Source organism: Styela clava, chromosome 7 (genome assembly GCF_964204865.1).
Source record: "Styela clava chromosome 7, kaStyClav1.hap1.2, whole genome shotgun sequence".
Classification (NCBI taxonomy): domain Eukaryota; kingdom Metazoa; phylum Chordata; class Ascidiacea; order Stolidobranchia; family Styelidae; genus Styela; species Styela clava.
In genome coordinates this window covers 17,104,797-17,121,643 of record NC_135256.1, presented here as the reverse complement: position 1 = coordinate 17,121,643, position 16,847 = coordinate 17,104,797, and the positions used below count along the sequence as shown (strand labels likewise).

Below are 16,847 nucleotides of genomic sequence, written 5' to 3'. Positions count from 1 at the left end.
ATTAGCTTCGTGAGAAATGCGGATTATAACCGAAGCACATTCATTTGTCCCATGAAAAGCTAACTAACGAGTTATAAAAACCTGCATACCATATTTCCCGGCTATTAAGTGGCTTCACTGTACTCCACTATTTGGAGGGGCGTCTTATTCGACGACTATGCTCATTTTATTTTTTCTGGGGTCGGCTTATTGTTGGCACGAGTCTTTTAAAACATGATTTAAAAGCTTCATATCTAGATTGATATATTCTATAATGCGTCGCCAAGTGTCTGCCAATCAAGATTATTTAATTGACTTTGTAATGACAGCTATCATTTGTCTTATTCCTTTTAAAAACTTGGTGCCATGAAACACTCCCTGTTTATGCCTGATATGGGTACTTTAAAAAGATAACGGCTACCACGAGATATAGTGATTGATTTATGACCCTTCGGTTCTGCCGATGCAGGGAAAAACGACACCGGACTGGAAAACACAGCTGTTAACTGAGCAACCCATGGACGTACAGTGCAGTACTTATCACACCATATTCATTGGTTATTTCAACGTTACAGTTGGATTGTTCAAAAGATAAAATTACCCTTTTATTGTTAAGAATCAATGCTCTGAGTATTATTCTACTGGAAACAAACATGACCTAGTTCTAACCATATAAAATTATTGATACATAATAGTGCTTAACTGACCAACAGAGAAGCAATTTTTCCGCCTGTCTAATTGGAGGGCTGTATGGTAAACCCCTCTGTTTCAGTGCTAAAAATAGGCTTTGTTTTATTTGCCGGATAGACGTATTCGTCGGAAAATACGGTATAATGTATTTCGAAATATTTTTTGGTTGAGAATTATTACCAGCAAGGCTTTCAACGGACAGATATATATATGCTATATTGGGGACTTTCAGTTTATTATTGAAAAGCCTAAGCGAACTGACGAAGCTTTCATTCAGGAGACGTTTTGCTCGCTCTCCAAAAATCTTTATTTTATATTCACGTGTTGTGTAAAGTAGATTTCAAGTCAAACTGTGTATGACTCAAAATTATCAACGAAAAATCGATTTCCACAATAGTAGGCAGGTGGTCATAGCGTCCCGGTTCTCCGTACCGTTTTTTTTTCATTGTTTGTTTATGTAGTCTCCTACAGACACATAATATTTATTAAATCGAAGGACAGGGCGATTTTCATCTGAATAATGAAAAAACACGAGATGATCACAAGGGTGACCGTACATTTGAACCCATGTGTATATCCACGGGTTCAATCTATATGCGAGTGCTAAAACCCATGGGTTAGGGTTAGTATGGGTTCAACTATCCGAAAAACAAAAAAAAATCCATAGGTGCAATAGCATACAGGTGCAATTGTCATGGGTTCAAATGTACGTGGGTTCAAATGTAATGGAACCGATCACAAGTAATAGTTTATGTAACACCAGGGGTTTTGACTTGAGGATGTAGAAATCATAGAGGCCATCAGATTTGTACCAATTGGGCCTCTTTATTGGTTTAAGATATTGATGATTTTAAAGTTCTTCTCTCAAATTGTACTTCTGTTTTATATGGACCGTTTTGTCTTCCTCATATTTTTGGTCTTCCAGAATGTCAAATTCTCCATCTTCGAGAAATTTCATTAGCGCCGGACCGTCCTTTTTCTCTGGCCTATGGGGTAAATCGGAATACTGCGGTGCCCAATAATAAATCCAGTTCTCCAAAGCATTCCAAATGTCATCTTCCGTAATATGTTTACTTATAATACTTGTTTTTCCACTCGATAACTTATCGAAAATCTGTATGACGGGTAAAAGCAAAGGTTTGAATAATTTGAATATCTTGTATATACGGTATATTAAAAATAAGTACACAATAAAATTCCATTTTCGCCATTAACCTAAATATATATGAATAAGGGTAATGGGTAGAATTATTTAATAAGACATTTTTCACAAATCTTGTTTTTACCTATGTATGCAAATGTAATGTAAGTATAAATTGAAACAAGGCGGTAACATTTCGACGCCACCGTTGTCAAATTTTATTAATGCCGTTATTGCTCCTTTCGGCAGTTACAAAATAAGCCACGTCAGTATTTATTTTAATAAGTAAACAGCTCGCGGAGCTCTTAGGTTTCTCTCACGGAGTTCGGGGCTCCGTATAGGGTACTTTGAAAATCTTTGCTGTAAAATACCGTATTGTTTTAGCAACTATCTTTGGTTTGCAAAATTGCTTCAACTGTCGCATCAAACAACGCCTTACGCCGTAGGTTTAGATAAGTTTCATTCGCATTCGAGTTAACGTGCGTACCCTTGCTTAAAATATATTCCCTAAAAATAAATCGTCAATCACTACCTCGTCTCCAAATTCTTCGGTGCCACCAAGTAGCTTATATTTGCTGATCCACAAGTCTCTGTCTATGGAATCGTATTCGTGCAAATAATAATGAAGAGCTGCCCATACGTTTTCAAAAGATATAATAGAGTATTCAAATTTATAGCTGTTGGATGGCTCGTACATGGATACCTAAATATAGTTTGGTTACATGGTTACTATAAATCAAAAATCACTCAAAACTATTTTGTAAATAAGTAAAACTAAATAATATGAGATGAATACCTCGTCGCCAATAAGCCTCAACTCATCAATTGTTAGCGCTGTAATTTCTTTATTCGATATATATCCGTCTTTATTTTTATCCATGATTAGAAATGCCTGAAATTATTGCTAAAATAGTATTTTTACAAATCTAAATAATATTCATCGTTTATGTAGCCACGCAGTATTAGTACGTTAGGTATAGTATATGTGCGTGTAATTTGAACCCATCGGTGATATAAAAAGAAAATGCACCAAGAAGAGTTCTTGATGATATATTTCATCAATGAAAATTCTCCTACCTTATTCATATCTCCCAACATTCGTTGTCCTTCTGGTGGTGCGATTTCCCAAAACATTTTTTCAATAGATTCCAGATTACACAGTTTGCCTTTCGATTCATGATCGTTAGTTAATTTTAGAAGAGATGCCCTGAACAATAATACTTTGACAATAATGATAGAGATTTGACAGAAACAACAATGCCACTCTAAGGTCCATCCAGGGTATCAATAATTCACTGCAATGGAAGCAAACCTTGTTGCTTTAACCATTACCAACGACTTCCAAAAAATGTCAATTCCAATAATATATATACCGATATTGCTCTTCTAAATCTGATCTTCCCATCACCATCATTCCTGTTCCTTTCCAAACAAGTTGAACGTTGTATTCACTTAAAGGTCTTGCTTTTTGATAATCTGGAATTAAAAATTTATATTGTTTTATCGAATCAGCATATCATAATTTGGGGATATGGAAGTATAGTATATAAAAAATATGGCTTGATGACTTGTAAACGACGGTAATAACGAATTTTATTTATTAACACTTTTATCAGTAAATTCATGTTTTATCAGAAAATTCAACTCCAAAGAAATAGCAAATTTAGGCAAGATCGGCATTATTTACCTGGGCTTATTGAAAATTATAACAAAAGGAAAAGTCATTTTGCCTCTCAATTGCTATTTATGTTTGTGCTAATAACTATTTATGAGAAATCCATTTATACAAATGATTGTAACGATGTAAATTTATATATATGAGAAATAAAATAAATTTAGAAATTAGATTAATTGCAAATGTTGATTTAATACGCCTTTTAAAAAATAATTCACAAAATACCGATGTTGCCGGTGCAATCAGAAAAATCCAAAGACTCTCGATTATCAAATCTCGCAAAAAGCAAAGATATCGCCAAGTTGTTGGTTCCGTGGGATTCGACTTGGTGATAATAACCTGTTTGAAATGCAATGTAAGTGATTTAAGTAATTTATTTTTTAAATAATTATTACGCTAATCAAATGATTCCCTCACATAAATTTGTTTCAGAATATAACAATAAATCTAAATCTGATATAAAAATATTGAACCCATTGAAGTCGAGAGCCGTTGTCACAAGATCAAAAAACTGGGGTCAGAGATGAAGAAACCTAAAGTTAGGTTATATTCCAGTTGGTGGCAATGGCTCTGGCTTATACACCTAAGTTTTTGTCCGGAGTAGGAGCCAAAAATTATTGTTAAATAGAGATTGGATTCGGGTCTTTGGATGGCTCAAGATCAAGTGGGAATGAATCGAACCGGGCAGTTTTATTGTTCGATTACATCATTATGTCCACCAGCTAGGCAATTTAATCCCATAATTCGTAAACGCTTCGCCATACTGGGGTACATCTTGACATAGCGCAAAGTTCTTGATTTAATGTAGCATTGAGCTATATCACACCAGATGTTGTCTTACTTTTTGGCAAATAAAGACAGTCTCCCGCGTATATTGTGACGTTTGACCATTCCGTTTTTGAAATATGCGGGTGCTCGATCAAATCGACTGCTTGAGGATCAATGTCCGAAAAGCTGAAAAATATAAACTGACCACTCACTAACACTACGGTACATATAAATTCAAAATATTTGTAGAAACCTTATAATTACGCAGAATATACTGAATACCGCGTACTTACCCTCCAAGTTCGCTTTCGGGCTCGGGATGCTTATGTATATATTTTTCGTATTTGTACTCAATGAGTTTCCAGTTCTTCGTTCCGTTCACGAGACAATTCATCTGATGGAAAGCGTCCTGAAGTATGCAAAATGATAATTTAATACTATATCAAATAACATTCGTGTTTGTGTTCAAAACAGTGGTAATGGCACGAGGTAGGCTATAATTTGTTTGGTTTGTAAAATTTGCTTTGTATTTTTAATTAAAATCCGTTCACATGTTAAATCATAATGAAAACAAATAATATATTTATAGGGTATGTGACTCTAATTACGATATTAGGACTCCCGTTAAGTTGATGTGGAACAAGAAAGAATTGCCTCATGTTAACAAATGAAATACCACAATAGCCTCCTATCGTTAAGAAAACTCAATAATACATCAATAATATCGTGTATATAGTTATAGATGAAGTGGAAATGAGCGCGAAAGATTTTATTATGGAAGTAGCAAGGAAATCTTAACATTTCTAACTGCAAGAAATTACTTTTGGATGCTAGGTAGAAATCAATGTTTTACCCATTGTTTTCCTTCTCTGTATCAATAAATTACCTTATGCAGAATACTTGAAGTTCCACCACCGCTCCACCAAATATCCACTTCAATAATACGGCGACTCATCTCACCACATGCCCCCAGTGAAGGTACGACATCCACATCCTTGTACATTGGTGAGGGCAAATCCGACACAATATATGTATTATCATTGGAATCGTGGTACGTATCTACAAAGTGACGTAAAGTGTCTCTTCCTAAATATTTTTCTCCAACCGGTGGTACATGGTGCTGCAGAATAGAGTTGTTTAGGTATATGTTGATGACTCTTTTCTGTGATACGTATTCATGAAAAATGGGTCACAATTTCGTGGTTTTGAATGGGCCTTTCTACTGAAATTCCGCTACCGTAGTGGTAATAACGTACTTGTTTTTACCTTTTCATGTTTCCCTTCCAGTCTAACTTCCATTTCTCCATAATGTACGCGAATATATTCATCGGTCCATAAGTTGAATGCCCGACTACCTTTTATTGCACTCCGAAATATGGCAGCCTTGCTTCGTTTGACGTATTTTTCATAAAATTCCGCGGGACTGGGAGCATTTTCAATCTGCAAAATTTCATTTAATTAGTTTTTGATGAATTTGTCTTTTTTATATATTCGTAGGGGTGACCGTACATTTGACCCATCGTACATTTGAACCCATACATTTGCACCCGTATATCCGCGAGTTCAATCTATATGAGGGTGCTAAAATCCATGGGTTAGGGTTAGTATGGGTTCAAATATCCGTAAAAAAAAAAATTCCATAGGTGCAATAGTATAGTATGCAGGTGCAATTGTCGTGGGTTCAAATTTATCGCACAAAAAGTCAACCGCAAGATATGAAATCGAACATATTTGAAGTCTGTGCTGCACCAAGTCACCTGCTGCTATATCTACTATGCGATAGCCTAAAAAAATTTCGCCGCATTCTCATTCTCCGGTCGTCACGTTTGCCATTGTATGCCACTGCGCCGTGGTGTTATTATGCCATTTTTCCTTTCACCCAAGACTTCAGGGTCTCTATGTTTAAAGTAAATGAACTCACTGTAAACTCGTCCACATCGATTTTTGGCGGCGTATGCGATCCCAGAGGTTTCAGATGTCCTTGCAAATTCCTAATACTAAACACTGGAATAATACAGCATAAAGCAAGGTGATATACTGTAAACTGCCTGCTTTGGAAGTACATGCTTATACAAGTGACAGCTTCTTGCTTCGTGTATTTTAACTTTGATTACAATTCTGCTTGTAGACGATAGATTTACTTTGTCACTGTTATGTTTAATAAATACTTGATGACAATTACAAGCATACCTGATAAAATGATATGCACATTCTCGCTTCGTCACAAACCAGTCAATATCCAAAACGCGCTTTTTTCAAAGATGAGTCGGAAGGCCGGACGCTAGGCATACCATTTTGCATACGCAGCAGTATTTTCATACTCATCTCTCATTGTGTTACATGTATTACCTTCTCTTTTTTGTACAGTTGTCTACTGCTCTTTTAACTTTCATTGATATACAACGTGATTTCCTTCCTGTTTCTCGTCTCGTACCAATTGCCATCCAATACTTAAGAACCATGCATCGTTGTAATTTGATGCTTCCCAGGCATTTTGGTTTTACCACCTCTGCACAAACGTTTTTTTGGTAAGTATATACCGGATACTAATATATCTCCACGAAAAAATATTATTTGCATTCTTCAACTCAAAGAAAAGCCTAATTAGCATGTGAGTTTCCGTGTTACTTAAGTATTTTATTGCTTGTCATCCTTGGAATTGATTTGGGGGTTATGACTTATTTATCTGTCACAAATCGTCCAGCGAGTCACCTCCTCTTCAAACAAAATATATTCATCTCCATCGTGACTTTAACAGATTAAAAAATGGTGAAAATGGCTATACAATATGCTCAACAGATTTACAAATTGAGGGGGGCGGATATTTCCAACTTTAGGGGGTGGTAGATATTTAGCAATTGGAGATAAAACTAACGTGACTTATAAAAATGTGTTATGTTTTTGATTGGCCATCTGCACTGGTATATAGTCTCTCCATGGGTATTCAAATACATTTTAAGTTATCCTATTTAAGTTAGGATTTAAAGTAGGCTATGGTTTCACACCTCAAGATTAGGGAGAGGGGAGGAGAGAGTGAAATTTTAGGGGTATTCATTCCTGTAGTGAATGCAAATAATATTTTTTCGTTGAGATATATTAGTATCCGGTATATACTTACCAAAAAAAAACAGTGATAGCTTTCAAAATTTGAGAACAGGTTCTCTTTTGTATCGAACTCTACTCATTACAACAGGTTTTCTATTTTCAGAAAATGAGTGTATGTGTCTACGTAAGCTACAGGACATGCTTCACATAAATCTAGTACATAACTTTCGCCGCGTCAAATATATCGCCGGTTGTAAGTTGCGGGGCACCTACGGTCGTCCAATGTCTAAAACCAAAATACACGGGTTCGCTGATTATCTCGACGTTCCAGAGACCCATTAACACGAAGTAACAGTTTGTAGGAAGAATCGATCGGACCCGTTCGCATGTGACAGTTGCAGCCCTCCCCATTAAATGAAACAAGAGTCAGGCAAGATGTCTATCGTTTGCATATTTATCAATGGTGAGCATTTGTATAATCAATTATAATCAACATAATATGCATTCTTCGTAAGCAAATAAGAAATTAGAAAAAAGCTTATTTTAAATCTGGCATAACAGTGAAACATTTCTTTTTAGTTTTTATCTCTTAACTCAATAGCATAATTGTCAGAATCATTCAACTCCTCTAGCTACGAATAGGATTTAATTTTGAAAATAAGAACTCAAAGTTCCTCTTTGGGTTGTCCTTTCGTCAGTTTGGGCTTCCGGGTCTTTTTATTCATCTTTTCGTCGTCTAAATCCTGTTTTTCTGACCAACTAAATTCACCGTCTTCTAGCATTTCATGCAAATATCTTTCGTCTTCTTTCTGTGGTTTACGTGGTAAATTAGAATATTGTGGTGCCCAAAAATAGACCCATTTCTCTAGTGCGTTCCAGATATCATCTTTGGTAACATCTTTAGTCACTAAACTTAGTTTTCCGCCGGAGAGTGATGAAAATATCTGTAAATGGAATAGCAAATGTTACACAGATCCACGCCTACCACTGACAATCATTTGCTTCTCGGCAAGACACGGTACGGGGTATAGGTTAGCGAGCATTAGCTCGATTGGCAGGTGTGGTTTAATGAGGGTGTTAGGAGGAATTCAATACCGAAATGAATGATAAGAGTCATGAATATGTCTTATATGGGCAAAGTGGTGCAAAAACTTATTGTTACCTTTTTTTATTTGCATTGGAAAGTAAGTACACAACATAGCAACGCGTTGTAGTGTTTTACTAGAAAGTACGTGACTGGATAGATTAATTAGTTAGATATATATTAGTAGATAAAGCAGTTTCTATGGTGTGGGAAACTTTCCATAGCAGTATTTCTGTACCGTGCATAGCAGTTAATTGCTTAACCAAGTTATACAGACCTCGTCAGCGCATTCCTTTGTTCCTCCCATCAGCATGTACTTACGCATCCAAATATCACGTTCAAGAATTTTGTATTTTTTCAAGTAATATTTAACAGCCCACCAGACATTCTCAAATGGAATTATTGAATACTCAAAGTCGTAACTGTTGGACGGTTCGTACATTTCAACCTAAATGTTAACGGTAAAAATGATTGAAGTAGTTGTAGATCTGGTCGTGTAACGGAGGGTTTCTGTACACCGCGTTGCTTCAGGGTCGGGCTTTTTCGACGATGATGTATGATAAACATTAACGTACATGACCTGACTGGCATCCGGACAAAGAGCTGCGAGACGATATATAAATAAGCCAATGACCTCAGTTGCTTCCTTTTTCCGGGATAGATATAAAACGTTAAACGAAGTGGCATAAAAATATTCGAATACCCATCACAATTTTTAGGTATAATCCAATGCATATGTTTTGTGCCATTTGCAAAAAATATCATATTAAAATACAATTTACCTCCTCTCCAATTAATTGTAACTCAGAAAGAGTCAATTCTTTCACTTCCGTGCTCGTGACAACTCCATCGCCATTCCGGTCCATAATCTTGAATGCCTGATCGAAAATAAATCCGATTTGAAATTGTAAAGTTCCACTTATTTCCTATCGACTTATTATCACGGGTAAATCAAAGAATGTTGCTAGCAGTAAAGATGTGATGCATCATAATTTATGATAAACTAGTCACTAGCAACGACAATTTGGTTCCAAGAATATAAATATATCCCGTTAGAACAACAGGTGGAATATTCGTCAAAAACCGGGTGAATTATAAATATTAGAATATATTATATTCAAGTTTTCGTTATGTTTTCTATCTACCCACTTTCGGTAGAGAAGAAGAGATATTTCTTAATGATGAACAATACCTTTGAAATTTCTCCTTGTATCCTTTGATCCTCGCCAGGCACCATTTCCTCGAGCATTTCTTTTACTGCATCTAAATCACACTTCTTGTCTTTTGACTCGTATTCAGTCGTCATTTCCAACAATGATGATCTGAATGAGGAATTGAATTTATCCGTTATCCACGTTTACATTGCGTTACGAATATGTGTCTTATTTTACCCGGATAGTGTTCACGCTCAAAGTAACTATTTGGAAGTATATATACGAGGTGGCAACCGAGGTCAATAAAAAGTCGTCTGTTAATTGAAAGTAGACCTGGTTCGATTCCTCGTCAATCTATTGTTCATATTTGAACAGTTGCTTTGAAAGGTGGAAAACAACCTATATAAATAAACTACTTCGTAAATATCATTTTATAGTCTTTTTTTAACAAAAACATCACCACAAAAAAATTGTGAAGCAATTTCAGACAATTTAAAAGATTGAAACTAGCATAACATCGCAGAAATATTTGTCATCTTTGTAGAAACTACGTATCATACATCCATGTCATTTGATCTGATATTGTAATTACTATAGTCACATTGTGTATGACAGGAAGCCTTCAGAGGAAACAGTTTACCTCCCACGCAATTACAAAAGGTTATAATGTTCGACAGACACGTGGCATTTACTGCGTAGTGCATCGCACTATTTTCTTCAATATTTACGAAACCGTTACTGTTCTTAACATATCACGAAACAGTATTAGAGTAAATTCGGTATGAAACCAGGCGGTTTTGTAAAAGTAAAATTGAGTTACATCCTATGTCATTGACTCTGCGTTGACTAACCTAAATTGATCTTCTAAATCTGCTCTTCCCATCACCATCATTCCTGTTCCCTTCCATACAAGTTGAACGTCGTATTCATTCAGAGGTCGCGATTTTGTATAATCTGATTTAGTGAAGCAGCATCATTAGATTTTTACAATAATTCAATTTTAGCAAATATACATTCGGAAAGTGTCAAAAACCTCAGATTAAATGATTTGCTTCGATCTTACCTATGTCATCTGTGCAATCTGAGAAATCGAGTGAATCCTTTCCATCAAATCTTGCGAAAAGAAGGGAAACAGCGAGGTTATGCGTACCCTCGGATATCACTTGGTGATAATAACCTGAAATGAGGTCAACATTGTTGGTCCTATTAAAAATATTAAAACAAAAAACTTAAACATAACAGATTAAACCCCTCGTCTGTTAACCCTCTAATTTACATTGATATATATAGGATAAAGTCACCAACTCTGTGTCCAAGCTGAGCGTCTAATTTATAAGGCAAGTTGGAGTTCAATTCCATTTTTACCGCGACAATGTGACTTACTTTTTGGCAAATACAAGCAATCTCCGGCATGTATCGTAATGTTGGACCATTCAACTTTCGTAATATTGGGATGCTTCTTCAGATTTACTGACTGGGGATTAATGTCTGAGAACCTGGAAAATATTACGAAGATATAAAAATATGAATCACCCTCGCACTTATTCATCGGAACGTAAAGAGTACAGAATAAAACGGGATACCAGGTTTCAGCACAGTGCATTCATACACTTACCAAAACTATGCTATGTGGGGATTCGAAATAAATTCAAATTATGTGATTTTAAAACCAGTTTGGTGTTTCGGTAAACCTGGTATATATAATATATAAGTTGCTTATGCCATTAAAAATTGATGTTATAAACCGAAATACACACCCTCCTTGCTCGTATTCTGGTTCAGGATGTTTATGAATATCTTTCTCATATTTATATTCAATTAGTTTCCAGTGCTTTGTTCCGTTCATAAGGCAATTCATTTGATGGTATGCATCCTTTTAAAAATAAAACAGATAAGTAACGTTATCCAGGGTGGTGGTTACAGTTAAGCAAATGACACCCGAAATGTATATTGCCAATCTTGGTCGTGATCTTGCAGCCAGCGCGACCACAGCCCTAACACACATTTAAAGTTAATTGTATTTGCGTTTTCACTTTTACCTCCCTATATATATATATTTAGAACCTTTAGAAATTCGCGTCGGTGAATCTATTTGTAAGACATTCATTCTATTGTTTCAAATGCAAACTTTTACTTTATGCAGGATACTGGATGTTCCACCACCGCTCCACCAGATATTAACTTCAACGATTCTTTTTTTCATCTGTCCACATGCTCCCAATGATGGAACCACATTTACATCTTTGTACATTGCTTCGGGCAGATCAGATACAATATAAGTGTTATCTTTCGGGAGGTGGTAAGTATCGACAAAATGGCGAAGAGAGTCTCGTCCTAAATATCTCTCTCCAATAGGCGGTAAATGACGCTGTAAAACAGTTTTCAGAAGCTGAGATAAAACGAGATTTTCATATTTATTCCGGGGATAGAAAAGTCACAAAGCCACATAGTTATATGGAAAACCAACTGTCAAAACATGATTGCGAACAACGGAAATGCGTCAAGTCGCGCATCATCCTTCGCGACAGAATTTGAAATCGCCAAAAATCGTATTGTAATAGAAGTATTACTAGTGAACCAGCTTTTACAATTTTTCTATTCTATTTTCTAAATATTTCTATTCTCGTTTAGAAACATTGGGCAATTTTCACTCTTGTATTTTATATTTCGAATGAGGAACAGTAAATGCAAAAACTCAGCCTAACGATAAACTGTATTCAAGAATGAAAACAGTTATTGTTTCTCGACGAGGAGTAATGATAGCATTGGTAAATAAAAAAGAACTCTTTATTAATTATAACCTTTAATCAGGCGCTGTTTTTATTAATAATATATATGTTGCTAATGCTGTTTCTAAGATCGAAACATGTCGTATTCTCCATAGCCTTACCTTTTCGTGCTTTCCTTCTAATCTGACTTCCATATCACCAAAATTTTCCCGAACATATTCATCAGTCCATAAATTGAAAGCTCTGCTACCCGTAACTGCGCCACGGAATATGGCGGCCTTACTTATCTTCACATATTTTTCAAAAAATTCAGCGGGCCGAGGTGCATTTTGAACCTATAAAAAGCAAAATGGTGTTGCAGTCACATACGTTACAATACTTCAACGAGAATATCGGTTGGAAACCGAAGACTTATCGATCGATAGTTAGGGGATCCCCCAAAACAGAAACTGCAGTTTCGATTCATCCGCTCTTGTAACTTGCGCACTGCGCATCGCACACACACACTCGGCGGGTTTCAAAATTCTCTCGCTTTACAAAAATCTAGATCACTATATCAATAATTGATTGATAACTCGCTAATTATACGACATAATTCGCCCAAAATCAATAGGCTTCTGGTCCGAGATAAGATGAATGCGCATGCAAAATCTGGAGCAGATTCAATCTCGCTTTCGTGAGATATCGCGTGCATCTAACAGACACACACACACACAGACATACATACAAATACCTATCAATATACTTACCGATCTTAAGATCGATAAGTAATTACATCATAAAGTTGCTAAACTAGTACGAGCAAAAAATTTGAAGGGATAACATGTATGATGATTTTGAATCGATGAGTATTATTATCAGCTCATATTAGACCTAATTTGTCCTGGTTTCAATTTGGTTCATTGGTAAGGCGGCCAGATGGTGCGCATGATCAATGGCAAATTTTTGATTGTCGTTGATTTTTTGGTCTCGATTTACACTATTCTAAATATATACGAATCTAAAAGATTGGCTCTAGTAGGCTACTAGTAGTAGGTTTAATTATAATCACAAGCTTGCAACATACGTTGAATTCGTCAATTTGAACGGTTGGAGGTTTGTGCGATCCAAGTGGTTTCAAATGTCCTCGCAGTTGTCCAGTGACTGTAGTTGAACTGCAGTACGACAAAAGGCAAAATAAGCCTAATGTCATTGTGAGTGCATTTCCACACCAGCGTGCCATAATATTCTTCCACAGCTACCTTTTGGTTATTTAATTTGGTAATTATCAATTTTAGCCCATGCAATATTTCAAAAAAAATAACATTTAGTGCCTTTTAAAACTCTTTTTAATAACAAATCTTTAGATAAACATAAATGGATCTGCCTGCAAGGCAATCCGATTATACCTATACTCCTAAAAATTAAAATGATCGTTTAGTCTGTTCCTTATTCGTGGTGAACTTTCCATCTACTACGACGAGCAGTAACGCAACATGTAATAATATGCTAAATTGTATTCAACAAGTAAATATATATGACAACCCAAATCGTACACACAATTTCCTTTCTAGGCTCACTTAACTCAATACCCGCAATTCCTACGCATACATTCACTAAACACAAAATATTCCATGCTCGATACAGCATGCAGTTTTGGTCGATAAATCGCCATGCACAGGTGGCTCAAAACTTAAAATAACCCTAAGGCGCTGTCATTTTCCTATATATATTCGAATTGGTTAAAATTTCAATCTCACGCATACGGTTTGAAGCGTCTCCGTTATTATAAATAAATTAACTACCATGGTTTGTAATCAAAATTAAAGCGTGGTCGAAAAGGAAAATTATCTCCTACGTAAATCAAAACATAATCGATTCCCTTAGAAGTACGCAGAAATGACATTACAGCTGACCAGAAGCAACTCCTTTTACTCACCATTCAAACTAAACCGAATTCCATATGTCGAACAAAAATAATAATTTCTCAAAATATCATGTCAGCATGATTCAAATCATGACTATCTCTATACACACATCACTAACAAAGTAGACTGGTAACGCGATTCATGCATTAAACGATACTAAATTGTCTTCGACTCGAAACAATGAATCATATAATACCATACAATACATAGCTCCTTCCTGGAATGGACCCGTTCTCAAATTCTACATTATATATTGATATTCAGTGGCTAAGGCCAAAGAGCGATAACAATCATCAAACAGTTTAATCCTACGCCCAAACATCGGGATGAGCGCGGTCATCGGATTAAAATGGTAATTTTAATTAGATAAAAAAATATATAGTATATTACGTTTTGACAGCGCATGTCTACATGGAAAAGTGTGTAATTTCTTCGCCACGGGGTATTCCAGCCTGCGATCGGTCAATTATAAATTGATGGTATAGCCCCTGATTACTTGATATCTAACACTGGTATTTGCAAGGTGTTTTGTACATCTACTTCGCAGAAGGCTCTAAACCATGGTCGTCCAACGCGTGGCCCTCGGGCCATATGTGACCCGCGGAAGCATTTCGAGTGGCCCGCGCTGTATTTTTCGGAATTGAATGAAAAAAAATTGGAGTAAAACTATTTTTGGAGTGACGTAGTATAGAAAGATGTGATACAAACGATTTGTTTATTTTTCTGAAATGCGCTCTGCCAGCCCTTTCAAACAAGCCATAAGTGCCATTTCGAATCGAAACCAACTGGGAGGAGATATCGATAAATAAAGGTGTCCTAGCCGCTTACACACTCGATCTTTTACTACTCTATATGACGTTATCGCAAAACAATCGAAGCCATTCTCAGATTGAGAATTCGTTTTAAGAAATGTATATTATGTATTGTTCGGGTTGCCAATGTTTTACGTCCAGAAATAAAAGAGGTGTTTGCAAAAATAGCCTGTCAAGACAGACCATAACTCGCCATGTCGAAGAGCTTGAGAACTCTATAACGGAAACTTTAATTGCAAATGCGGGAATATTTTCATCGTATTCCTTGGCGCTTGACGGAAGCACTAGATATCAGTTGGCGATTTTCTTGCGGGGAGTTAATAATGATTTTGAAATTACCACAGAGCTCGTAGCCATTGTCCCTATTAAGGGTACGACTAGAGGCATTGGTCTGTTGGAAGCTGTGTTGAAAAATATCAAGCGTCTTGGCTTGTCTTTGGCGAAATTTTCGGAAATAACTACTGATGGAGCCACATCAATGGTTGGGAAACAACAGTTTATTGGTATATTAAATGTGAAAATTTGTTGTGCGGGTATTGTTTGTTTTTTCATTAACCTGTAGTCAGTGTAGAACATAATGCCATGTTTAAGTGGCCCGCGCAATTCTTAGTAAACTACATGCGGCCCTTCTGCTAAAAAGGTTGGACGACCCTGCTCTAAACAAAAGGATACTCAAACGTAGAGATCGACCGGAGTAAAACACTTGTAATTATTTCTGTTTAGCATATAACGTACTATTTGTGGCAGACAAGTTGGTTGAAGCGGCTTATTTAATTAATAATCGCTGTTAGTTTTCGACCATGTTTGACTACAAAAATTCCGTACGTGTTGTATTAGATTCTTAAAAAAAAAACATTTCACTAATTGGAATATGCTTGCCTCAAACTAGTGGGTTGGTGAGGCACCCACTACTATTTGTTTGGCGGCTGAAAAGAAACTAATAAATGAGGATCAGTACGACCCAACTACAATATTCGACTAGTTACAGGGAATCAATTCCCATGCCTCGAGTTGAACGCAGTCTTGAAATATAGTAATTATGCTAGTGTCATCACAATGGTAGACACCCATTGTAAGAAGCCTTCTGGTGAAACAGCGCATTGTCTATTGCTGTAATATAGTATTTTCATTTATATTACTGAGGCTAAAACTTTTCATACATAATACTTGTTCTACGCACAATACTGTGGATGCATATGTAGGCCCACACAACGATCAGAGGTGTGCAATAAATCACTTGTATAAGACCAATCTTGGAATATTACCAACGAATATTATACGAATAGTACACGCAAATTTGGAAGACAATACATTTTTTTCAAAGCTGTGCTGAATAGTACGTTTATTTTATCGTCCAAGGTTTTTATTCATTTACTTATAACCTGACTGTGCTCCCAAAACTCTGATCATTCACGCAATAATGTGATCTTACCTTACCTATACTATAGCTAACTAGGTAAGATAGATTCCAGCCACACACGCCCCTCCATCTTGTACTTTGTGGCAGATTCGATAACACATTATTGCAACACAATCTTCATGCCTTTCGGCCAAAGACAGGAAGCCTGTCATCCATTGATCTCGTTCAGTTGATTTATAGCGGAGATCAGATTCAACAGGAGACAGTTAAATGAAGATACAATAAATTATTGTGTTTACAAATAATTATTGTGTGTTATTTCGAATTCGGGCCCAATTCTGAACACATTAGGAAAAGAACATCATTTGTGCGGAGGTAGCCTACTGCGTCGAATCAGTCATCGGAAATTTTATTAAATTCCACTAAATATTATGACGTCACAAATGAAGCTATTTCACATGGTCTTAATATTGCTATTGATGACGGAATAAACAATACGGGCA

At 36.1% G+C, this 16,847-nt stretch overlaps 2 protein-coding genes across 3 annotated transcripts; both read right to left on the bottom strand.

The window, feature by feature from the left end:
* Positions 1–558: 558 nt before the first annotated feature.
* Positions 559–6,587, bottom strand: LOC120328635 (uncharacterized). 2 transcript variants are annotated; one of them, XM_078114212.1, is made up of 12 exons: positions 6,444–6,587; positions 6,175–6,371; positions 5,520–5,693; positions 5,140–5,373; positions 4,547–4,662; positions 4,327–4,439; positions 3,711–3,824; positions 3,184–3,286; positions 2,888–3,017; positions 2,607–2,702; positions 2,343–2,513; positions 559–1,783 (listed from the first exon to the last, which is right to left on the bottom strand). In XM_078114212.1, the coding sequence occupies exons 2-12, from the start codon at positions 6,316–6,318 to the stop codon at positions 1,520–1,522; spliced, it is 1,659 nt and encodes a 552-aa protein (XP_077970338.1). In that variant the 5' UTR covers positions 6,319–6,371; positions 6,444–6,587; the 3' UTR covers positions 559–1,519. The 2 variants fall into 2 exon arrangements, with proteins under 2 accessions (XP_077970338.1, XP_077970337.1); XM_078114211.1 differs by having other exon boundaries at positions 560–1,783; positions 6,175–6,586.
* Positions 6,588–7,729: 1,142 nt separating this feature from the next.
* LOC120328008 (uncharacterized) lies at positions 7,730–13,506 on the bottom strand. Its single transcript, XM_039394380.2, has 11 exons — positions 13,332–13,506; positions 12,427–12,600; positions 11,671–11,904; positions 11,294–11,409; positions 10,920–11,032; positions 10,600–10,713; positions 10,388–10,490; positions 9,575–9,704; positions 9,165–9,260; positions 8,660–8,830; positions 7,730–8,242 (listed from the first exon to the last, which is right to left on the bottom strand). The coding sequence occupies exons 1-11, from the start codon at positions 13,485–13,487 to the stop codon at positions 7,964–7,966; spliced, it is 1,686 nt and encodes a 561-aa protein (XP_039250314.2). The 5' UTR covers positions 13,488–13,506; the 3' UTR covers positions 7,730–7,963.
* Positions 13,507–16,847: the final 3,341 nt, after the last annotated feature.